The 25,043-nt window shown below is 41.8% G+C and overlaps 1 protein-coding gene and 1 pseudogene across 3 annotated transcripts in view; both read right to left on the bottom strand.

Annotated features, from left to right (window-relative positions):
• Positions 1–13: 13 nt before the first annotated feature.
• LOC117976090 (putative golgin subfamily A member 6-like protein 3) overlaps positions 14–25,043 on the bottom strand; it is a 31,362-nt gene continuing 6,332 nt past the window's right edge. Inside the window, exons 2-9 of one of the 3 annotated variants that reach the window (XM_063596893.1) lie at positions 20,396–20,444; positions 20,236–20,259; positions 19,568–19,663; positions 7,681–7,800; positions 6,733–6,813; positions 5,981–6,068; positions 4,570–5,597; positions 14–4,303 (exon numbers count right to left, since the gene is read on the bottom strand). In XM_063596893.1, the coding sequence (XP_063452963.1) occupies positions 4,127–4,303; positions 4,570–5,466 (1,074 nt within the window). In that variant the 5' untranslated portion in view covers positions 5,467–5,597; positions 5,981–6,068; positions 6,733–6,813; ... (2 more) ...; positions 20,236–20,259; positions 20,396–20,444 and the 3' untranslated portion in view covers positions 14–4,126. Of the gene's footprint in view, positions 5,598–5,980; positions 6,069–6,732; positions 6,814–7,680; positions 7,801–19,567; positions 19,664–19,950; positions 20,260–20,395; positions 20,451–25,043 lie in introns of those variants that run through there. The other 2 variants (XM_063596892.1, XM_063596894.1) reach the window with 2 other exon arrangements.
• Positions 5,961–19,561, bottom strand: LOC134729053 (uncharacterized; annotated as a pseudogene).

Here is a 25,043-nt window from a genome sequence, read left to right on the forward strand (position 1 = left end):
AGACACACAAAAATTTTAGGCAAAACAGCACCTTGAAACAATTTAATAATGTATTACATTATAGTAGCATCACAGAAGCAGTCAATAATGCCACTTTAGACAAAAATCAGTATTTCCATTATGCATTATGTGTATAAGAATTCATAAATCGGTAAAAGTCATTCTAAGAAAACTTGGCAAATACAGCTTTGGACTGGAATTGGCATTTCTTTGTCTACTTTTCCTTCCCCTAGATTCTTTGTTTTAAACTACAGTATTCATATTTTAAAATGTTTTAAATTATTTTAAGACGTTAATATAGCAGTTACATTTTTGAATAGTTATTTGAAAGTGACTGTAAGATAAAGTTTTAGAGAATCTATTATGGATAGGGTTGACTTACATTTTCACATTTTCTAAAAATCAGCTTTGGTTTTAGAACTGACTGTTTTTCATTTTGGGAAAACCTACCAGGTTTAATCAATTACTTTAAAAATAATTATCATATTTTGCAGTCTTTAAATAGGTGTTTTGATTCTTTACTCCCTACAGAAATTCAAATTTATTCAGTTGAAGTCACATTTTAAAATTCTGTGTTCCTGCTGAACTCTAACCTTCTAATGTTGCCGTCTAAGCAAATTAAAGGCTGCCTTATACTGAATGAGGTAGAGAACAAATACTTGGCTGAATGAGGTACTGCAAAAGACTGCATGCACTTTGAAGAAAGACTTGAGTTATTGTCATAGGATTTCCATCCTCTTTAGCTTTTTCTTAAACATATGACAAAATACCTACACAAAGAGTCATATTTGAATTAATATAGTATATTTATTTTTCAGACTGGCATTCATCTTAAATATGCCAGTATGTGATTTAATCCACAGGTACCTGATGAACACATTATTGTCAGATTGGTTACAGTTGCTAAACGCTATCTGAAGGTCATTCCTAGTCATTTATACGTGTCAGGGTAAAAGTGAAGCGATTTGAACTATAAAAATACCTTTGAAATAATTTATCAATGTATTAGATAAGCTCAGTTTCAGAATGATAAACAAAAACTGTTAGACCAAATAACGTGGCTAATTAACAGTGGTACAATTTCTAGCCCGAGGGTTTAAAATGGAGTTAAAGTAAGTGTCTTTAAACTGAACTCAAAGAATGCAAAAGCGGCAAGTTCAGAAAAGGCAAGAACAGGACCTGTAGTCCATTTTAAGCCATAAATATTACACAAAATATGCCTCTAACTGAAACTGAGAGGTATAAAAACATATTTCACTCTTCGTAAAGAACTTTGTGAGGAAATATAACTCCGTGATTGTATAGACACTTGCCTTATGACACTCTGACATTCACAAACAGTAGATTGCGCTGCAGTTTGTAAACATTTTACGTTGCATAAACTGCTCCTTGATTTTCAAATGTAGTATAATACTGTCTACTAAAACTCCTTTTTGTTTCAACTAAGTACTCTCACATATATTAGTTTATAATAATGTTTGTTATTATTTTTAAAGTGTTCTCCATTCAAGGAAAAGAAGTAAATTCCTATGTCAGATGGTTGAAGACTAGCTATTAGCCAGAGAGGTCTAGATGGTAAAATCCATCTTCTAGCCTCAAATAAGCTCCATGAACATAGAGGAATGCCAGGTGTCACACAGCTTTCCTTCACTCGAATTCATTCTTGACTAGAGCCTGTATGCCTGTTCCAGGGACATTTAAACTCTTAAAGGATTTCTTCTGATCTTTACTAAATACATTAAGGAGAATGCCAACCAGTGCCCTTTTGTGTACTGGGACATGTAGTCATGTGATTAAAACAGGGAACATGAACTCTGACTTTAAAATGTATTGTAGATATAAATGCTCTCAGCTAGAAAAGGTTTTCCACATCCACAGTCATGATGGGAGCCTTTCATTCCTCAGAAATAATCCCTTTTCAGGTCGTCAAAAAAGAGTACAACTGCCACAGCTCATGATGCAATATCTTCATGAGCCCAGAGCACATGCAAATCCTAAGGGAACTACCGTAGTACAGTTCTCATTCTTGGCACCAGAACAAATGAAACATATTCTATCCTGCACACACCTGCCAGAGCAGGCCACTTTCCTCTTCTGGGAGATTTAAAAAGCTCCCCAAAATGTTATTACTCCCATCCCCAATACACAGAAAAAGGGGGAAAGGCTGTTTCCAGTGCTCCACCTTTAAACAACTGTAAATGTCAGTACTCACAGTGGCATATTACAAAGTAATAGACCGCGCACTTGAGGGCAAACCACATATTGAGCTAATGAAGAGCTCACTGTGATTAGGATTCGATCAAACATAACAGCAGAACATAAGGAAATTTTATCTGAATTCCGTAATGAATATACAGGCTGTACTAACATTAAAAAAGCATGGCAGCCTATCCCAAACCAGCAAGAACAGTTGTGTGCATACAGTGGGTCTTTGTGTGTTTGAACTCCCACCACATAAGGGCAAACTCGATATGCATGCTAGCGTCCTATAATTATCAAATTTAAAAAATGCTAAAGGATGCCAGAGTGAACATGAGGGAAAGACCCACTCTCATTTAACTTTTTACAAATAAATTTAAACTATAAATTAGAAACACAAATAAATTTAAACTATAAATTAGAAACACAAATAAATTTAAACTATAAATTAGAAACACAAATAAACATAAGTGGCTCTAACATTCAAATGAAGTAAATGAATTGTGTAGGATATTAACCCCTTAAATGTTTTGTTTGTTTTTTTAAATTTCTTGACCCGCTCTTAGATGATGGTGATGTTTATCTCCCTGTTCTCGGCAGCCCGAAAAGAATGGCATGCAGCCTCTCCTGCTCCTCCTGCCGCCTCTCCTGTACCAACAGCTTCTCCACCCAAGCCTGGGTGCTCCTGGGGAGTCCTGCATTAGAGGAAGCAGCTGCTGGATCTACTGTGCAGTGGGGTTGTCATGGGGGAGAACCCTCCCTGTCCTCTCCCGGTGCAGCCTCCATGCTATCAGTGAGGCTCACTAAGATCTTCAGAGAGAGGGAGGGGGGTGGGAATCTGAGCACAGTGCGAGCCTCCCCTGCTCCTGCCTGCCCACCCCGCCTGAGGGCTCTACTCATCACTCTGCTTGTCCGCACACCCAAGCTCCTGTGGGACTGGGGCTCAGATACTGGTCTGGCTGCTGCTGCAGACTGGGAGCCTCTTGGCTCTTCAGCTCCACCTGCCGGAAGACCCTGGGCATGAGGACATGTGGTGGCTGGCTTCCAGATTCCTGGCCCATTAATAGGGTAGCGAGGGCACTGTGGGGCTCTGTGGCCTGCCCAGGCCCCTGGCCCCTTGCTCCATGCCTAAGAGACTGGCTCCCTTGCCTAGAACCCCATGCCTCCTTCCCTAGCATCAAATCTCACGTCCTTTTTCCCAGCATTTAAACTGTAGGCCACAGACTGGTGGAAAAGCAGGCGGAGCCAACCACCATCTGCTAAGTGTGCTACATGCCTAATGTTTCCACGTATTATCTCATTTAATCCTCAGGACCTCTGCAAGGAAAAGGCTAACTTCCTTTTGAAGTTAAAGAAACAGAGACTTAGAGATGCAAAGTAGTTGAATTATGACCAGTGGAACCGAGGCCGGAATCCAGTTTGAATCTAAGGAGTCTTTTTTGTTTTTCTGTTTTGTTTTGTTTTGTTTTGAGAGAGTGTCACTCTGTGTCCCAGGCTGCAGTGCAGTGGTGCAATCTCAGCTCACTGCAACCTTCACCTCCCGGGCTCAAGTGATTCTCGTGTCTCAGCCTCCCGAGTAGCTGGGATTACAGGCATGCACCACCAGGCCCGGCTAATTATTATTATTATTTTTAATTTTAGTAGAGATGAGCTTTCACCATGTTGGCCATGTTGGTCTCAAACTCCTGACCTCAAGTGATTGTCCTGCTTCAGACTCCCAAAGTGCTGGGATTGCAGGCGTGAGCCACCACACCCGACATAAGGAGCCTCTTATACCACTGTCTCTTCCTCTGTGATTGGGGGGCTCCATGCCTCTAGCTGGGATGATGATGTCCAGACCTGGGAGGACCCCAGGGCTACCCACCTCTAAAAGTCAGAGGGCAGGAAGCAAGAAACAGTCATAGGACTGCCCCGGAGGGTGCTGGGGTCACCTGTCCCCAGGCTGCAGCTGCCTGTGGCCTGGCACCTCCCCTCCCCAGAGGCTGGTGCCCGCCTCCCACATCTTCTTGGATGGGTCGGAGGTTACAGTCTCTTTCAGCTCACCCGACTTCTTCAGCTCCTTTACTTGCTGCTCCGGCTGCAGTGTGCTCTTGTTCTCGTTGTTCTGGACAGAGAGAAGCAATCAGTGGCCACCCACTAAAACTGGAGACCCCAGAACTTAGTGTCTGCCTCCCATGGCACCGGGAAGGGTGGAGGCAGGTTAGAAAAATATCCCCTCTCTCCCACAGCCATCAGAGCAGGGCTCTGGCTCACAGATGCCTTTAGAAGTACCATTTCATGTGAAGGCTACAATGCCCCATTTTACAGGTGGGGAAACAAAGGCCTTGAGGGCTAGGGAAGAGGGCAGCCTCCCCAGGTGGGGCAACGCACCAGCTCCTCGAAGCCGCTGCGTGGCTCGGCCCGCTGCTCGTAGAGGGCTTCCCACCCCAGCTCCAGCATCCTCTCCAGCTCCCGCAGCCTCTCCAGCTCCTGCAGAGTCTCCTGCTGCCACAGCCTCTCATCCTCTTGCCGAAGCCTCTCCTGCTCCAGGAGCTTCTCCACCTCGTCCAGCAGCCTCTCCCTCTCCAGCAGCCTCTCCTGCTCCTCCTGCCGCCTCTCCTGTTCTAACAGCTTCTCCACCTCTTCCAGCAGCCTCTCCTGCCCTGGCAGCTTCTGTTCACACAGCCTCTCCTCCTGTTCATGTAGCCTCTCCTCCTGTTCATGTAGCCTCTCCTCCTGTTCACGTAGCCTCTCCTCCTGTTCACGTAGCCTCTCCTCCTGTTCATGTAGCCTCTCCTCCTGTTCACACAGCCTCTCCTCCTGTTCACGTAGCCTCTCCTCCTGTTCATGTAGCCTCTCCTCCTGTTCATGTAGCCTCTCCTCCTGTTCATGTAGCCTCTCCTCCTGTTCACACAGCCTCTCCTCCTGTTCACGTAGCCTCTCCTCCTGTTCATGTAGCCTCTCCTCCTGTTCACGTAGCCTCTCCTCCTGTTCATGTAGCCTCTCCTCCTGTTCATGTAGCCTCTCCTCCTGTTCATGTAGCCTCTCCTCCTGTTCATGTAGCCTCTCCTCCTGTTCACACAGCCTCTCCTCCTGTTCATGTAGCCTCTCCTCCTGTTCATGTAGCCTCTCCTCCTGTTCATGTAGCCTCTCCTCCTGTTCACGTAGCCTCTCCTCCTGTTCATGTAGCCTCTCCTCCTGTTCACGTAGCCTCTCCTCCTGTTCATGTAGCCTCTCCTCCTGTTCATGTAGCCTCTCCTCCTGTCTCCTGTTCAGGAGACTCAACATCTGATTGTTTTCCACCTCAGCCTGGAGCTGTCTTCCCACACTCTCTAGCTCCTTCCTTAGGTGGTTGGTCTCATCTTGTAGCTGCTCCACCTTAGATGGCCCTGCTGGGGGCTCTGGGGCCAGGGGTTCAGCTGAGAAAGGAAGCAGACAATAAGGGCCTCTAGATTAAAAAAAAAAAAAAAAAAAATCCTCCCTTTGGTGCACAGCTCCTCCTCTCAGGCTTCCCAAACTTGGCCTCACTGCTAATGACTCCTCACACCGAGATGGTAGCCAATCTTCCAAGTCACTTTCAGATAGAGAGCACTGTGGGTGGCTGACAATGGGCACTCCTCCCACTTTACTGATGGGGACACTGAGGCTCATGGAGATGACAAGACTTGTCCTCCCCTGGCACAGACCTCTTTCCCTCTGCCTCAAAGCCCTTCCATCCACCCACCTCCCTGGGGCATTCTAAGTCACCCCCACAGCCCTCTAATGCCAGTCCTGCTGCCAGGTCATGCCAGCCCCATCTTACCCGTCTGGTTTTTGAGTTTGAACAAGCTCCTCCCAAGCTTCTGTACCCGATGTATCTCATGCTTCTTCTCCTCCTTAGATGTGCGAACCTGCCCAAAGCAAAGGGGGAAAAGGGCCCTGGAGGGAGGGGCTGGTGAACCTCTAGAGACAGAGTTTGAGAAAGGCCCACCCCCCTTCTGCCAGTTTGTGATTTAGAAACGTGCATTCATTCAACAAACATTTACTGAGCATGTACAGGCCAGGTACAGTTCTTCATAGCAGAGATATAAAACAGCAAAGGACAGACAGGAGCCCTTGGCCCTGAGGTTTCCATTCTAGGGGCCTTTAAATCTCTGACTTTCAGAGCTAACCGAGACCTTTGATACTCTCTACCTCCTCCAGAAACACGAGCATAAAGAGGAGAGATGACTTGTCCAGACTCAAAAAGCAAATTAGGGACTGAGGCAGGGCAGAAATATGGACCCCTGACAACCAGTCAGGCTAGTGCTTCCCGGAAAGGTGACAACCCCAGGGCATGTGTGGCAAGGACTAGAGCAGGGGTGTCTGGAGAAGAGAGAGTCAGCAAAGAGGGCAGTGCAGAAGAGCCATGCTGCATGTTCTGTGCTCTGGGGTCCCTCCAGGTGAGACCTGGGTGCCCAGCTCCCCATTTGCCCTTGGCATCAGGGGCCCCTAGCCCCTTTCTTCAGGGCCCCAAGAGGAAACTGGAGTCCGGGATTGACCAGCTGTAATCAGGGGACCCCACTGGACTCTTACCGGTGAATTGATGTTTTCAGTGAGTTGACTGATTATTGCGGAGCTTGAATCCAGGGCCACTGCTAGTTCTTGGTACTGGCTCTGAGGTGCATGCAGAGAGAAGGAGTTGGAGGAAGATTGTGGGGAGGGGTAGAGAGAATAATCATTAGGGCTGGTGGGGGTGTGTGGGCTGCCTCAGCTGGCAGAGGGGCAACAAGCCCCTGCTGTGGGAGGAGGTTGGAGGGCTGGCCTGCAGGGTCACTGCATCTCAGCCCAGGGCCTCTGACCTCCAGATCCTCCAGGGTAGCAGAGGATGCACGGCCCTCCCCGTAGATACCTGTTGCTGACTGCAAGAGATGAGAGTGCACATGGAGATGTTCTGTCCCCCCTCACTGTCTAAGCCCTCTGACTTCCTTTCTTCCCCCATCAACTGGCAAAAGCTTCTTTTCTGTCTATCTTGGACCCTTTTTCCCATAACTCATTTGTGCCAACTTCTCTCGTGGTTCTTATCTCCCCACCATCCCACCCTGGGGCCCTTTCAGTGACTCCTAAAGGGACAGCCTGATGGCAAGTGGCTCTTCTCATTGGCCTGGCTTCCCCTTGAGACTGGGGATCAGGAAAATCAAACAGCAACGACCATTTCCTCGGTGTCCTGGGTGTTTGCAGCAGGCCATGTACTAAGGATTCACATAAAAGCAACAATAACGAATCTCATTTAAACTTCACAAATGGAAGTCAAAAAATACCACCTCTATTATACAGATGTGAAAAGAGAGGCCCAAAGACCTCAAGCAACTTGCCGTAAATCATATGCAAATCAATCCCTAATCAATCCTTAGCAGACGGAGAGGTAGGATTCAAATCCAGAATTCTTAACCAGTACCCAACAGTCCATCTACAATCTTAACAATTACCCTCTACTGCCCCTTGGGCCCCCTGTCCCCAGGACCCTGGCCCGCCGAGACTCACATCCCCAGGTGAGTGGTAACCACCAGAAATGGCTGTGTCAGGGCTACTGCCATTGATTTTCTTTTTCCTGTTAGCTCCTGCTGGAATGCCAGGGCTCTTCCTCTGCCAATATGCTTTTAACTGTGGGAAAGAAGAGCAGTAACACTCATGAGAATGATCAGCCCCTACGGCCACATCCTCCTTTACAGTTTTGACAAAATACCCTTATATACCATCTGATGTAATGCCACCAACAACTGTACAAGGTGTTGTCACAATCACTTAGTGACTGAGAGGGATTGATATCATGGATAGAAAAAAAAAAAAAGAAAGATCAAAAAAGGCAATACTGGAACTTAAACTCAGTCCTCTGACTCCAAGCTCTGGGGTTTTGCCATGAATCAGCAGCTGCCAGGGACCAAAACCAGGGGCAGAGGTAGAAAAGTAAACATGAAGCAGGCAGGAACTGTAGGCTGTGTGGTTTAGAGTCACACATCCTCACAGGTCTGCTAGCGTGAAGAAGCGCAACAGTACCTCTCACACTTTCATATCAATGTGTCCTCATGGCAGAAGGCAGCTTTTCTATTAAATCCGGGAATTTATCAGAAAGAGGACAACCCAAGCCTCATTTCAGAGCGAAGTCTGGTATACGCTTGGAAACCTATGTGTCTGTCATCCCTAAGTACATTAATGCATTTTCTCAAGAGAATCAAGGGAAAATGATGCTTCAGAAAGATGTCCCACATTTATCCTGTGGCACTCAAAGTACCCCAGGTTGAGACGATATGAGGAAGATTCAAGCTGTCAAGTTCAGTTTCCCAAGATCTATTCCACAGAAGATGAGCAAATCTCACTTCAGAGGCCACTGACTGAAGGGCAGTCTGGTCCCAGAACCGTGGAGAACTCAGAAAAAAATGTTAAAATCTCTCTGGAAAGTAGAAGCCTGGGAAAAAACCAAACCAAACCCATTCTTCCATTGCCACCCAGAGATACTGTGAACATTTTGAGCTCACAGGGGAAGTGTAGGCTTTTCCCACTGTCAATGTCTATGTGAAGGGAGTAAGACAGCCTGAAACCTCTTGCTCCTAGGTCCCATAGTCTCCACTCCCCTTCCAGCTGGAAATTTGTGCTGCAACCAGAGGAAGCAGAAATGGGGTGAGAAAACTTAGGGGACTGGGTTGTACGATCAAAGGCCGGTCTTGCAGCAGTAATGACAGTTCCTAGGGGCACTGTGACATCATTGCATTCCACTCCTCCCAGGGGAGGGGACCACATCAGCGCGATGCCCGAGTCGCTGCTCCACGATGGGGGAGGGACACACACGGTTTCGACCCAGGTCCCCAGAGACGCCAGCCCAAGAAGCCTAGGGAGGTCGAGCTTGGGGCAGCAGGAGGGGAGGGCAGAGTCTGCAGTAGGGAGCCCCGGGAGTCACCAGCCCAAAGCCACCCAGGGATGACTGGTGAGGGCAGGGCCTGGGGCTGGGGGACCCAGGTCCTGGGAGACGCAAGCCCAAAGAGCCCAGGGAGGTTGGGCTTGGGGTGGCAGGAGGTGAGGGCTGATTATGGAGCAGGGAGCCCCAGGAGTCACCTGCCCAAAGTCACCCTGGGGTGATTGGCAAGGGCAAGGACTGGGCTGCTTGCTGAAGGCGTGGGGCTGACTGACTAGGCTTTGGTTGGGGGAGCCCAGAGGGGCTGGGGTTGGGGGGGCCCCATCTGGTATGCCTCAGGAGTGGTATGGACTCTGGCACCAGTCTTGTCATCGGAGGGGATCTGTGGCTGGGTTGGGGGCCATGACCTGGTGTGTTTTACCTTTTTCTTGGCTGCGGCCAATTTCCCCTGTTGTGTTTTTTCTGACATCGCGGGGTGGGGAGGGAGGCGGGGTTGGGGCCACATCAGCGAAATACCAGTGAGCGCTGCTCAATGCCTCCAGTCACCTACCAGGCAGCTGTGCAACTGAGCCACAGGTGGCGTAACCAGGGCACCAATGGAACGCAGAATAGGGGCGTGGCCTTAATGCTCCAAGCCCATTGGTCAGTGAGAAAGATGAAAGGGAAAGGAGGTGTGGCCAGGCAGCAGCATGTCCAGAGGGACCTGTGGCATCATAAGGAAAGCTGCCCATGCAACTGCTGTCCCCGCCCACTAAGAGAGAGGGGAGGGGCCGCCCACTCTGGGAGAGGGGAGGGGCTGGCTTTTGCTTTAAAAGCTTTAAAACTGTAAAAAATAAACTTTAAAAAATATATGTGTGCATACTTTATATATGTGTGTCTTTGTGTATCTATGTGTTCCTCCAGAGCTGTCTTCATTATCCAGCTTCTATGCAAAGTCTATGATTTTGGCCTATATTTTTCATCTTCAAATGGAGCACAAGAATTACCAATATTACCTTAACTGAGATATAGATCCTATAAAAATGGAAAATCCATAGCATTCTTGATGATTAATGAAGCCGACTATAGTATCCGACATTCCAATAACAGAAAATAATCACAAGGATTTCTCTTTTTTGGAAAAATGTTTGTCTTATTCTCGTACATTATTGTTAAGATTTCTTTTAAAAACAAGAAACATGTCTAATATCTTTAAAAACACAAAGCTTTTGGGCCGGGTGCGGTGGCTCACGCCTGTAATGCCATCACTTTGGGAGGCCGAGGTGGGTGGATTGCCTGAGGTCAGGAATTCGAGACCAGCCTGGCCAACATGAAGAAACCCTGTCTCTACTAAAAATACAAAAACTAGCCAGGTGTGGTGGTGGGTGCCTGTAATCCCAGCTATTTGGGAGGCTGAGGCAGGAGAATCACTTGAACCCAGGAGATGGAGGTTGCAGTGAGCCAAGCTCATGCCACTGCAGTCCAGCCTGGGCGACACAGCAAGACTCCATCTCAAAATAAAATAAAATAAAATAAAATAAGATACAAAATAAGTAGGAACACAAAACTTCCAATTTAATAAGCACTTAAAGCTCTTTACTGGTTTAAAACAAATACAAGGCCCATTTTTCTAGAATCACCAGCCTCTCTAAGCCTTGCAAATGAAACTGAATTTCTCACTTGATACCTGGCTATGACTTGCAATCATGAAAACCAAGAATTGTGTTATGTCACTGTGTACTGCTTGTTACCTGAAATCCACACTAGGCTGGGATCAAGGGTTGAATCTTTCATGATTTTCTCCATAACCTGTGTGCTTCTTATCCCAGACCGAACTAAGCTTTTTTCTAGAGTTCTACAATTTACACTTAATAGACAAGAGTGGTTCTCAAAATGTAGTCTATGGACTAGCAGCACCAGCAGCACCTGAGACCTTTTTATAAGTGCAAACTCTCAGGCCCCACCCTGGACCTGGTGAATCAGAACCCTGGAGTAGGGTTCAGCAATCTGTGCTGCAGTAATCCCTCCAAGTGTTCAAGAACCTCTGGCATACAGCAGGTAGTAAAATGTGTTTCCTTCTGTACGTCCAAAGCCAGGGTTACCATATGTTCTGCCTTGTTATGAAACAATGACATGCAATTAAAAGACAAGAATCTCCTTCCTACTCGCACCCTCCATCCAATGTGTTTTATTTGTATGAGTTCCATAAGAAAAACAAGCGGCAATCGGAGATTTAGTCTAAAAAGTATGTTTACAAGTGTCCGTTCTCATCCAGCCTCATCTCCTACAAAACCATTTACATCCTCTTACATCTCAAGTTTTAAAAAAGTATCTTCACAATGTAAGACTCAAGCACACTAGCAGTTCTATAATAAAACACCAAGTAGATCAGAATGTCCAACCTTACTAGAGAAGAAAAGTGGAATCATTGGCTATATTTTCAAATTGCATTCAACAGGAAATTTAAGTTTTGAATTTTTTTCACCTTCATACTTCCAAAGTAATAGAATTAAACCAGAATACGCCATTCTTTCAAAGCCTCAAGCCAGGCAAAGTTTTACTGTATTATTTCTTGCTTTCAATGGATATAAAGCAGATTCCTGGTAGGCACATTCTGTATACCTGCAAAGATGCAGAACTAAACAGTTCCATCTGTTCAATATTAAACCAAAAGTCCTGTAGACCTCGGGTGGTGAGTGTAATACTTCAGCACTAGCCCAAAACCTCAAATATGAAAAGATACCAAGAACACCACTAGCAAACAAAACTAAACTCTCGGTCAGGAGCAGTAGCTGACACCTGTAATCCCAGCACTTTGGCAAGCCGAGGTGGGAGGATTACTTGAAGTCAGGAGTTCAAGACTAGCCTGGGCAGCATAGAGAATTCACATCTCCACAAAAATTTTTAAACATTAGCTGGGTGTGGTGGCACACAGCTGTAGTCCTAGCTACTTGGCAGGTTGAGGTGGGAAAATTGCTTGAGGCGAGGAGTTCAAGGCTGCAGTAGCTATGATTATGGCACTGCACTCCAGTCTGGGTGACAAAGCGAGACTTAGATAATTACATTTTCTCCTGCTCCTGTTTACACTAAAATCACGAAGTTAAAAGGCTTTCAAATTTGGCAGGATAAAAATTAAGTGAAATGTGACTTTGGAGCTTGGCTAGTGAAAGAAAGAAAGAAAAAAAAGGAAAGAAGGAGGAAAGGAGGGAACAAAGAGAAAGAAAGGAAAGGAAGAAAGAGAGAGAGGGAAAGAAGAAAGAAAAAGAGAGAGAAAGAAAAAGAGAAAAAGAAAGAGAGGGAGGGAGGGAAAAGAAAAGAAAGTAAGAACGGAAAGCAAGAAAGAAAAGGAAAGCAAGGAAGGAAGAAGAAGAAGAAAGAAAGAAACAAGGAAAAGAAAGAAAAAGAGAAAGAAAGAAAGAAAGGGAAAGGAAAGGAAAAAGAAGAAAAAATGAAATGACAAATTACTTACTGGGAGAAAGTTTTTGTAACCTCAATGACAGATAAAAGGCTTGCATCCTTAGTCTATAAAGAAATCTTTAAAATTACTGAGAAAAAAAACAAATGATTTTCAACCGAAAATGGGCAATGGAGAAACTGGCACTTCTCACAAGAATAAAAATGGCCAATGGCATATACAAAGATTCAAAAGCACAAGAAATCAAAGAAATGTCATGAAAACAATGAGATTTTCTGTATAAAGGCAGGAAAGATGACAAATGGAAAGGGGAACCTGGAGCTCTGTCCTTGTTGGTGGGAGTATAACCGGAGTCACTTTTCCTGGAGAATGATTTGAAAATTTCTATTAAAAACCCTAAAAATTATTTTCCTCCAGAAATTCTACTTCTATGAATTCAGTCCAAAAATGTTTGCTCAAGCCCATTAAAATGTATGTATAAGAAAATTCACCACTGGGGTGGCAGTGATTAACTTAATATACATCCAGCTATTAAAAATGATGATGCCAGGATATATTTACTGCCACAGAAATATGCCCAAAATATAGTAAGTGACAAAAGACTACATATTACGATTCTACTTTTTAAAAGGTTTATGTGCATAAAAACGTATAAAAAGCAACAAACCACCGTGTTTTGAGTGGCAAATTAAAGATTTTTCTTAATATTTGTCATCCAAATTATTACAAAAAGAATTATTTCCTTTATAATGAGGGAGAATTGTTATTTTCATTTATTTATATTTAAATCTCTTTTCTTTTTCTGATTTTGTTTTCTCCTGTATGTATCCCATGTAGGCTAGAATCCCTGCCTCTTGAGGTAAATCAGCCCATTTTTGGGAAGTGCGCTACAGAAAGCTGCCCCAGCTTCCTTTTAAGAGATCTGGAGACATTTTTTATTTCAAATTGTTTTATCATTCTCAGATTATTTTGTTTAATATATGAAATTGAGGAAAAGACAAAGGAAAGGCTGACTCCCTACCCTCCTGGGGCTACTCTTCCAATTTTTGCTGCTATTGTTATATATTAATATTCGCTGGGTACTAAAAAGATGGGCAGCCCCTTAGATCCTTTGTTCTTATCTCTTTCTCATAATCCTACTTCATTCCTTCATTCACTAATTTTTAAAAAGGTCATGTGTACAAACACATGGTTCAGAAAATTTTTAAATATAACTACCTATAAAAGTATGTGGCCAAATCCCATTCACAGTCTTATTCTCCTTCTACAGCCAAACACTTTTAATTGGTTTCTTATATATCATTTCAGAATTTATCTTTGCAAATACACACGTATATTCTTATTCTACTCTTCTCTCTCAACACAAAAAGTAGCATACCATACATACTATACCATTCCTTGTTCCTCTTAAAACACACACAATATATGTGAGTTCTTCTACATGAGTACAGAGGTCTTTGTCATTCTTCTTTACAACCGCACAGTATTCATCGTTTGGATGTACCACAGTTTACTTAACCAGTTCCCTGTTGGTGGACACTGAAGTCATCCCTATCATACTATTACAAACAATAATGCCAAGCATAACCACCCACACACCAAGTTCATTTCTGAATCTGCCTTTGATGAAGCCTCTATTTGAATCACCACAAGGTCACAAGGCTGAAAAGTTAGCCAATTTTTTAGTTTTCATTATGTACAGCAGTATGTAGCAAAAGACTCCCTTGGGCAAAGCAAATGTGCTCTTTGGGGATTTACTGCATAACAGTAAATGGATTAACACCAAGGAGAAATATTTCTATTTAACCATGCATATGTATGTATATAATACATGCATATGCATAGATAGTATACAATAAATCCATCAAAGCATTAAGCATTGTCTCAGTATGGTGGATCTATGGAGTGCTTTGTAGACAGCCCTCCTTGCCTATCAATTCTTTCTAGTTTCAAAACAGTGAATATGTACTATTTTTGCAATATAAAATTTCAATAAATGTTAACTCAAGCCAGATACATTCCTTCAGTCTGTCCTATATTTGTATGGTGCTCCAGAGTGCTCAAATATCATTTCATTAAAATAATTTACTTATTTTTTTTCAAATACAGAAACAGGCAGGGCTTTGCTCTGTTGACCAGGCTGGTCTTGAACTCCTAGATCCTCCTGGATCCTCCCACTTCCACCTCCCAAAGTGCCGGTATTACAAGTGGGAGCCATCCGGCCCGGCCGGCTTCATTTGAGAAATATTTCCCCAGAACTCCATATATTATGAATAATTCCTTTCTTCTTGTTTAGATACCATCTTAGTCATATCTCTGTTACCTCACTTGTCACATGATAATCAGTTGCTCACCCATCCATCTCCCTTGATTGCTCGAGAAGAGTCTGATTTTCAGCACCTTGAACAGTGTGCAATACATACATGCTTCATACGCAGAGAAGGAAATGATATCACTACAGTGTAATTATTCCCAGAATTCAATGCTCGTATTTGTAAATTGTTCCAGATACTCTGCCAACAACCTGAGAATGTTATGTGTTTTCCCTAAAACTTCCATCCATTACTGAGTGTCTACGGTCATAGTTAACTCAGTTGCGATGTGACCTCTGGCCAAGCCCATTCATAGTTTGTATTTTAGGTGATTTTTAATTTTAATTTTTGATTTTGATAGTTTCCTTTTTGTTTTTTTAATCTAGCAGTGTTTGGTAAACTTCAACATCTCTATATCCCTGTGTCTTTGCACCTACTGGTCTCTGCTTGGAATAATAGCTCAAGGTTTTATTCACCTGGAAAAAATTTCTACTTACCCTTAAAGAATCAGCTTAAATAAGCCGGGCATGGTGGCTCATGCCTGTAATCCCAGCACTTTGGGAGGCCAAGGTGGGTGGATCACCTCAGATCAGTAGTTTGAGACTAGCCTGGCCAACATGGTGAAACCTCGTCTTTACTAAAAATACAAAAAATAGCTGGGTGTGGTGGTGGATGCCTGTAATCCCAGCTACTCGGGAGACTGAGGCAGAAGAATCACTTGAACCTGGCAAGCAGAGGTTGCAGTGAGCTGAGATCACGCCATTGCACTCCATCTTGGGTGACAGAGTGAGACGTCATCTCAAAAACAAAAACAAAATCAGCTTAAATAATACCGTCTCTGAGAAGCCTTTATATCTTCCTATTCTTTCAGTAAGAGTTGAAAATTCCTCAACTCTTAAAACATTTGTGCCTCTATTATTATGTATCAGGCACTGAACTGAGTGCCTAGGATAGAAAGATGAAACTGTAGACCCTGCCCTCATGGAGTTCATGGTCTAGTAAGGAAAACAGCCATATGAACAAATAACCACACTGTAGGTCTTCAGAGCTCAAACCCTATCCTAAATACTGCTAAATTAATATTCTGTGAGGTTTTGAAATTACTAGGGCCAGAGACAATATCGCTGTTTGGATGACTTTCCATCCAAGTTAACATTCGGCCCTCATCATCAAAGGTGATATGTGTGTACCTCTTCCTTGCAACCCACCAGGGCCTAACACATCATATACCCACTTTTGAAATTAGGAAACAGCCTCAGAAGTCCAAGAGCTTGACCAAAGTAACTCAGCTGTTAGGTAGCAGAACCAGGTCGGTATGATTCTTCTTCAATATCCTCCAAGTTATATGGGCAAGTGGCCTCAAAATCAACAAAAGACAAGTAGAGGTTGACATGCATCAATGGAGAGAGGCTCAAAAGGAAGAGTTTATACACAAGAACAGAACAGAAATGTTCTAGAAGTATGTCTGGGGATGTGAAGTAGGAGGGGGCACACCAGGTTTCACCTTGGTCAAGTGAATCTATAATTCCAACCTGGGCCTCACCCCTGAGCTCCAGACTTAGCTATCTGTTTTTCTCACTCTAATATAAAATCCATAGGGCAGGACTTAATCTCTAGGTTGTTCATCACAAATTAAAGCAGAGTCTGGTTTATAGTAAGTACTTAATAAATAAGTAAACAAACTATCAAAGAAGCTAAAGAAACATTCTACACTCTTGGGGGAAGGGATTACCATGAAATGCCATCTGTCTTTTTGCTACTTTTCAGTATTTGGGGTGTTCTTCATTGAAAAAGATTAGCTTCTTGAATGTTCCAGATAGGAAGAGAGAGGGAGAGGGAGAGAGAGAGGAATAGAGAGAAGTTTCATATTTTAACTATGGTTCAATTCTAAGCATTCTAAAATTGTATTGAGTTTTTTAAACCATGAATTACAAGGGTGTTTAATTTCCAAATTCATGTAGCTTTTTGTTAATCTCTTCATTATTGCCTTCTAACCTTAATTGCTTCATATTTAAATTATAAATTATATGGTGTGGATGGTACCAATTGTTTTTAAATCTTCTGACTTGCTTTATGAATTAATATATAATTAATGTTTCTCCCACAGTCCACATATGCTTGAGAAGAATATAGAATATCTAATTATTGGGTACAAAGGTCTATATTTGTCCATTACACCATGTCCATTCACTGGTTATTCAAATCTACATATGGGCATTCTGTGTAACTTACTTATGGTAAGCAGGGTATGGTGAAATCTCCAAATATGCTGGCAGACTTGTCAATTTCTCCCTGTGGTTTTATCAGTTTTTCTCCTGCATTTTGAGGCTATTTTGACAGGTACATAAAATATGAAAATTGCTACATCCTCCTAATTAACAGTCAGCATCAAGTTTCTTACTAATGCTTTCTGTTCCAAAATCCTTTTTTGATACTGAAGCTCCATCACTTGTTTTTGGTTAATGTATACTGCCATATCTTTATTACTCTCTCTCCTTTATAAAAACTTTCAATCTTCTCATATCCTTATATTTTAAATATGATGGATTAAAACAGCTGGATATTCTTTTATTAGTTCCACCTAACTGGTAACTTTAGTCCATTTACATTTGTTGTGACTGATTTATGTGGACTTCCTTCTATCGCCTTTAGAACTTCTATTTCTCTCACTTTCTAATATAATTTTAATATCTCCTCCTGGGATTCCACTAAGACATATTTTAGACCTCATTCTGATCTCCCTCCCCCTACAACCCCACCAACTTCTGCCCTATCATCTATCCTCATGTCTCTCTGTGTAACACACTGACTCACTTTTGGGAGATAATTGTCTAACCAATTAATTCTTTCTTCTGATGTCTAATCCATCCACTGAGTTTTTTATTTCAACAATTACATTTTTTATTTCTTTATTTCATTTTATTCTGAGACGGAGTCTCACTCTGTCACCCAGGCTGGACTGCAGTGGCATGCACGTGCAGCCCTTGCCTCCTGAGCTCAAGTGATTCTCCCTCCTCAGCCACCTGACTAGCTAGGACTATAGACACGTGCCCCATACCCAGCTACTTTTTTTTTTTTTTTTTTTTTGGTGGTGTTGGGGTATTTTTTACAGAAACGAGTTCTCACCATGTTGCCCAGGCTTGTCTCCCCAACTCCTGGGCTCATACCATCCTCCCACCTCGGCCTCCCAAACAGTGCTGGGATTACAGGTGTGAGCCACCAGACCCAGCTATATATTTTATTTCTGTAAGTTCTAGTTCATCCATTTTCTTTTCAGGTCCTCCTCATCATTCCTGGTGGCCTTTCTGTTGCTCAATTTAATGAGTCCATCTTTCTTTTATATTAGGTTTGACATGTAACTATTTTCTCACAATTCTAATATTTGAAGTCTGTGTTCTGTATCTGATAATTCCAAAACCTAGTCTTTGGGAAACATATTCATTGTTTCTAACAATTCTCAAATATGTTGGGTTGAGACTACTTGAATGCTATGATTTGACTGAATTCATATTTGCCTGCTTTTAATCTTTGGGAATCATACAGGCTTAAGTTAGAGATGTTTTCCTACAAAAAGTATCTGTGTCTGCTTCTGATGAGAGCTGTGGGTACAACTAACATGAGACCACTTTACCACCATGCATAATCTTGACATCCTCTTGGATTCTCTTGGAGCATCTCAGCATTACACAAGGTTCTCAGATCTGGCTCCCCACCCTTGCTCATTTATACACAGAAGACTAGACTGCTTAGTATAGGTGGTGACTCACTTCCTGCTACCCTGGAAAAAACAAAACGGATCTCTCATCTGAATGTGATCACAGACTAGGAAATTCTGAAGGTGAATAACTAGAGGCTGTGGGCAGCAGGCAAAGATAGGTGTCTTTCCTGACCATAGAAATAGGTCAGAAGCTGCCCTAAAGGCTGTGTGCTACAGCATTTCACTATTTAGCTCAACTACCATTCCCTCCATAAGTGTGAGTGGAAGTTTCTTAGAGCACCATATTGCCTTTAAACAAAACCAAATTTTTGCTCAAAAGTCATGGTCATGGAAAACAAAACAAAACAAAACAAAAAAAACCCCTCTGGCTTTGGAAGGCTTTCTCAGTAATGTCCTGGAATTAAGGTTACAGCCTACATTTCATGTTAACTGAACAGAAAACCAGCCTCCAACATCCTTCTGCCCCGTGGCTTGCTCTCAGCTCCTCTTGGTTGGGCCTAGGGCAGTCAGACTGTCTGGTTCCAATCCTTGCTCTGCCACCTGTGACTCTGGACAAGTTACCTACCTTCAGTTGCCTCATCCATAAAATGCAGATATTAATAATACCCTCTTTTAAAGTTATTAAGAGGATTGAAAGAGCTAATAAAAAGTAAAAAATAAAAAGACTTGGTAAGCATAGGCACAGAGGGAAACAAAAAAAGTAAAAATAAGTAAATAAAAAGACTAGTGCCTAGCACATAAAAGTTCATCAGGAATTAATTTTATAACATGAACTCAATTTTGCAAAACTTCAAAGTACATATAACTTTTACTATGGTATACATAACAATAATAAATTTACAACTGTAGACATGTTTCTCTACAGTAAATATAACAAAGACTAAACAATCAGATACTAAATCATTAAGTGATTATCAGTTAGTAACTTTAATTTTCTTATACTTCTATATGTTCTATAGATCATCTTTGTAACAAAAAGAAAACAAACCAAATGAAAATGAAATGAATTCTCTCAAAAAGAATTAAGATAGGAAGAAGGCTCACAAAGTAGCATAAAATATATCTTATGGTTTATGTAAAATTCTTAATAAAAGTACCTTCTTTGCTCCAAGCTGCACTCTGGCTTTGCCTTTGACTCAGGTGGCTTTTATTTGCATGATGACTGATTCTATCGAGTAGGCACTGCTTCAGCCCTACAGGAAGAACAAAACATCTCTAGAGCACAGCAGCGTTCCTGATTCCCACTTGAGAAGGCCTAACAAAATGGCATACAACTTAACAGTAGCAGACCAGTGTTAAAAAGTCTGGAGTCAAGGGGAAAAGGTAAAATTGGAATGTTTCCAGAATCTCACAAAAAAAACAACAAACCGATGTTCTAAGTGCCCAACATGAACAAATTAGAACCTTAAATAAAGGTCAGTGTTAATGCCAATACTAGCATAGGTTCAGCACCAAGCACAATGTTATTTTACTGGTTTACCTTTTTCATTCTTTTTTTTTTTTTTTTGAGATGGAGTCTCACTCTGTCACCCAGGCTGGAGTGCAGTGGCACCATCTCAGCTCACTGCAAGCTCTGCCTCCCGGGTTCACGCCATTCTCCTGCCTCAGCCTCCCGAGTAGCTGGGACTACAGTCGCCCGCCATCACGCCTGGCTAATTTTTTTGTATTTTTTAGCAAAGACGGGGTTTCACCGTGTTAGCCAGGATGGTCTCGATCTCCTGACCTCGTGATCCGCCCGCCTCAGCCTCCCAAACTGCTGGGATACCTTTTTCATTCTTGAAAGTAGGAGCTACAGAAAAAAGCAAAACAAAACAAACAAAAAACCACTAAAATGTCTTTAAGAGAGCCATCTACTTACGATCTAACTTACATAATCAAAACACTCTATTCAGGGTGAAAATTGAGTATAATAAGAAAATAATCACCTGTTTTGTGAGAGGTTCCATATATAATGCTCCTCCACCCAACACATACCTTAAAAAGAAAAAAGGAAACATACAAAATTATCTTGAGGAGTATTCCTGCTTAAACAATTTCCATGTGGCATTATTAAGAAAGTAGGCACACAGTAAAGATAAGAAGAGAACACGTAAGCATGAACATACTTGTTAGGCATATAGGACTATGGGTAATTTAAAAATTCTAATGGTATTACTCTCATGTAATTGCTCTGAAATTCTAGTCAATTGTTTGAAACGGCAATCAGAACAGAATACTTTAAAATTTTTATGTCAAAAACTAAGAACTTGGCCCTAAATATTCCAAAGAATAGGGGCAGAAGAACCCATTTCCTTAAATGGCATTTGAGTATTCTTTACAATGGAAACTTTCTCTCCCATCCTGTGATGGCCAAGAGTTTTTCCTCTGACAATGGCACTGACCCTACCCTATCCAAAATATGAACATCTTCATGGTTTCATGGTTCAAATTGTTTTTATCCATTCTGTTGTGAGAATCGAATGGTTCACACCATGCGGCTCCTCTCTGGGACTCCTCAAGTCCTTTCTAGGTCTGAAGACTGTTCTCTGAACCAAAGACAACTTCTGGGGGTGTACCAAATCTCCCATTAGAAAATTATTTAGCTCAAGATGCTTTAACCTTTTAACTCCTCAAACAAAATAATTTCATTTCTCCTCTAATGTTATTTTAAATTTCAAAATACACAGATAGCATGCCTAAAGTAAAATCAAGGGAATGATAGTTTTAGAACAAAAACTGTGGTAATTTTGAAAACACGAAAGCTAAGACCACTGATTAGATCTATGTGGACACCAAGTCCATCACAAACTGTTCTGTCCTCCGGGGCTCTGCCCACACCTTTCCCTTGCTTGAGATTCCTTCTGCTTCCTACCCATCCAAATGCTGTATTTCCCCCCAGAAGACTTGCCAAGACCACTCTAGCCTGCACATCTTCCATTCCAGCTAACCAAAGGCATCCTTGCATTGACTAAACCAAATTATTTTGCAGAGAAGGCATCTAAAAACTTCTACTGTAGACCATTCACCTTAATAATTGTTTTCATGACATTATTCAATAATAAAATGAGGGAAAGAAGTCTTCTTTAACTCCCTTGCCCTGGAGAATCCAAGCAAGTGTCTTTCCCACTTGCTTTGCCCAAACCCTGGGAACTTTCAAAGTGAAAGTTTAATGGAAGGAAGAGAAAATCTAAAAGAAAAACTCTCCAAAAAATTAAACTCAGGTAAAGAATCATGGGATTAAAAATTTTTATTCTTTGTGTATTTGATTTCTGAAACATAGAAATCTATCTCTCACTCCTTAAATCTGCCACTGGGCTAAGAGAGTATTGTATATAATGTGCACTCACTGATTTAACAGAATTAGAACATCCAGGCACTCACTCAGATTTTGGTTCCACAACTGCTCAAAGTCTAGTCATTAGTTAATGAGTTAACACCACACTTGATCTTCAAATTTTGGAGATGCTGATGGTAGACAGGAACTTGTTTTGGGAAAAGGAAGTATATTGTAGACATTGTCACCCATTATCCAACCATCACCACCTTTCCTTTAAAGTACCCCACTCTTCCTTTAAGGTTGCAGAGTCTCAGAAAGTGGGAAGAAAGGAAGTTTTTGCATTTTCAGGTCAAAAGACAGTACATTTGTACAACCGCATAATACCTATGCAAATGTTTGTTGAAATCTAAACAGAAGACAGAAGTAGTTCTAGTACCTTCACCAGATAAGTAAGATAAGTAAACTTTTCCTTAATATACACTTTCAGCAGCGTTGACGCCTAAAAGTGGTCGACTCTACTACTGTATTAAATGACATTCATTTTGTCAATATGTGTTCCAAATTCTTACTGCTCTTTGTCTCCAAAGGGGGGTTCCTACTGAATATTGAGACAGTTCAAGAATACTAGGGAAAAAAATTCTAATAATTGAAGTAAGGGTCATCTAAGGATAATATGCCACATATACAGACACAGTAATATTTTCAACTTAAAAAAATTCAGTTATCAAAGCTGTACAGCAAACACTATCCTAAGCTTTGCCTCTTCAGGCATTTGCTTTATAATCACTTCAAAGAAAAGTCAGTCACAAAATGCCACATTTTGTTTGATTCTATTTATATGAAATATCCAGGATAGGCAAATCTACAGAGACAGAAATTAGATCAGAGGTTGCCAGGATGAACGGTGGGGGAGACAAGCACACAGAGCGACTGCTAATGGGTATGGGGTTTCTTTTTGGGGAGAAGAAAAGGTTCTGAAATTAGCTAATGGTAATGGCTGCATAACTCTGAATATACTAAAAACCACTGAACTGTACACTTCAAAGGGTGAGGCTTATCATATAAAAGCTGTATCACAATAGTTTAAAAAATGTTTGGGTATGTAAAGAAATAAACAATAGGATCATAGCTCAAAGATATGGGATATAAAATATATGGAACAAAACTGCTCAATAATCTATCTAGAATCACACAACGCTTAAGCTTTACCCTGACTAAAATTGCAAGCCTGGTGTTTTATTGGTATTTCACATTTTTTACTTCTTCCTAAGTCAGCCAATAATTCCTCCTCCTTACTTAATATTTGACTATGAAGACCAAGCCATTTTGATTCTGCCTCCAATGAGCTTTCACATTACATTCCTCCTTCCACTCCCATGACTACCACACCAATGTAAGTTCTCCTCACTTCACTCTAAGACAACAGCATGGCCCTCAACTACTGTCACACTCTTCTAGGCTCTGTGAGCACAATGTGTCTCATATTCTCTTCTGCTGTCACCAGATTTATTCGAAAACAGTTTCTTTACTCTTCCTCCCATTTCTCAACCAGTTACATAGAAAGATGAATATCCAGGGGTAATAGTTTACTTACCTGAAAAAAAAAAATCTGTCACCAATCCACAGAACTGTTTGAGTACAAAATATTACATCCGCAATATTTCCTACAACTCTTCTACATGAATCCTACCCTCCTTGTGTTATAGCTCAAATTGGTTTCGTATACTCTGAATTCCTCATTCTCTTTCCTAGATACCTGATTGTGTTTACTCTTCACCTACGTAAATAATTTTCCTGCAGCCTCCACCAGCTGACCAAACCCCACTCACATTTCACTGCCCAGCTGAGATCTCACCTACTTCATGAAGAGCAACTCTTTGCAGCTTTAAACCTCAGAGAAATTAAGTCCATGCTTAGCTTTTCTTTTTCTTTTTTGTTCAGATGCAGTTTATCTTTGTCACCCAGGCTGGAGCGCAGTGGCACGATCTCAGCTCACTGCAATCTCCACCTCCCGAGTTCAAGCGATTCTCCTGACTCAGCCTCCTGAGTAGCTGGGATTACCAGTATGCACCACCACATCTGGCAATTTTTGGATTTTTGGTAGAGATGGGGTTTCACCATCTTGGCCAGGCTGGTCTTGAACTCCTGACCTCAAGTGATCCACCCGCCTCAGCTTCCCAAAGTGCTGGGATTATAGGTGTGTGCCACCGTGCCTGGCCCATGGTTAGCATATGATAATCAACGCGGAACTTACAGTTCGTAGTACTTTTAATCTCCTCTTATATAGCTGGCATTTCATATAATGAAAAACACTTTACTAGGAATCAGAAGATTTATTTAGGTAAGTCACAAGCTGACTTATTATTCAAATTATTCATCCAAATAATGAGGACCATAACACACTGTGGCAAAAAAGAATCAATGAAGAAACTATGTAACAGATTTTAAAACTGAAAATGGCATGATTCATAACCTCATGTATTTGTCTCGATTCTAGGTGGTATACCAAGATCATAAACTTACATTCTTGGGATTCTTACAACCAAATGTTGAAAAGCTATACTGGTCTATTTTATAATCACATTTTAAAATGTTTTCATACATTTATCCTGAATTTGCAGATTTTTATGCAAATCTTTTCTTTGATCATTTTTTTTTTCTAAAATAAGATTCTGAACAAAAAATGACCTGTTTTCCTTTCACTATGCTTATGGGGATATTGAGTCAACATACACAATTTTATAAACCAGCAAATAAAACTAAAGCACAATACTTATGTCGTCCTTTCTCCCCAATCAGGAAGGGCTTCATTAAAAAGACATTTTGAAATTCAACTATGACAAACAAAAGAACTATGGCTTGGTGGCTAGTTAAAGGCTGCTGTAGTGAGCAAGAGACACAAAGGTTAAACATTTACTATTTTTCAGTCTTGTGTTTATTTTGTATACGTAAGTATTTGGCTGGGTTACCTAACACTGAACTTCCAAAACTGACCATTAGGTTGTATGCCAAGAGAAGTACTTTTTATAGCAATTTTACTGCCAAAACCAAAACAGCCTAGAAAAGATTTAAAGGTAACAAAATAGTACACAATTCTAAACAACTCTGCTTCACACCCAACCTGGGACTTCCACTCCCCATAATAGTATATTTGTGATCAACTTTGTAACAAGCTGTCAAAGGGAGACCTCTGACATCTGCTCACGAAGGAATCACTTCAGCATGTCCTGCTCTGCAGCAGAAAACGCATGGGGATCACTTAGAATTCCAGATTTCCAACAGAGCAGCATTTCCCAGAGTAAGCCAGAAGACACCAT

This window comes from Pan paniscus, chromosome 16 (assembly GCF_029289425.2).
Source record: "Pan paniscus chromosome 16, NHGRI_mPanPan1-v2.0_pri, whole genome shotgun sequence".
Classification (NCBI taxonomy): domain Eukaryota; kingdom Metazoa; phylum Chordata; class Mammalia; order Primates; family Hominidae; genus Pan; species Pan paniscus.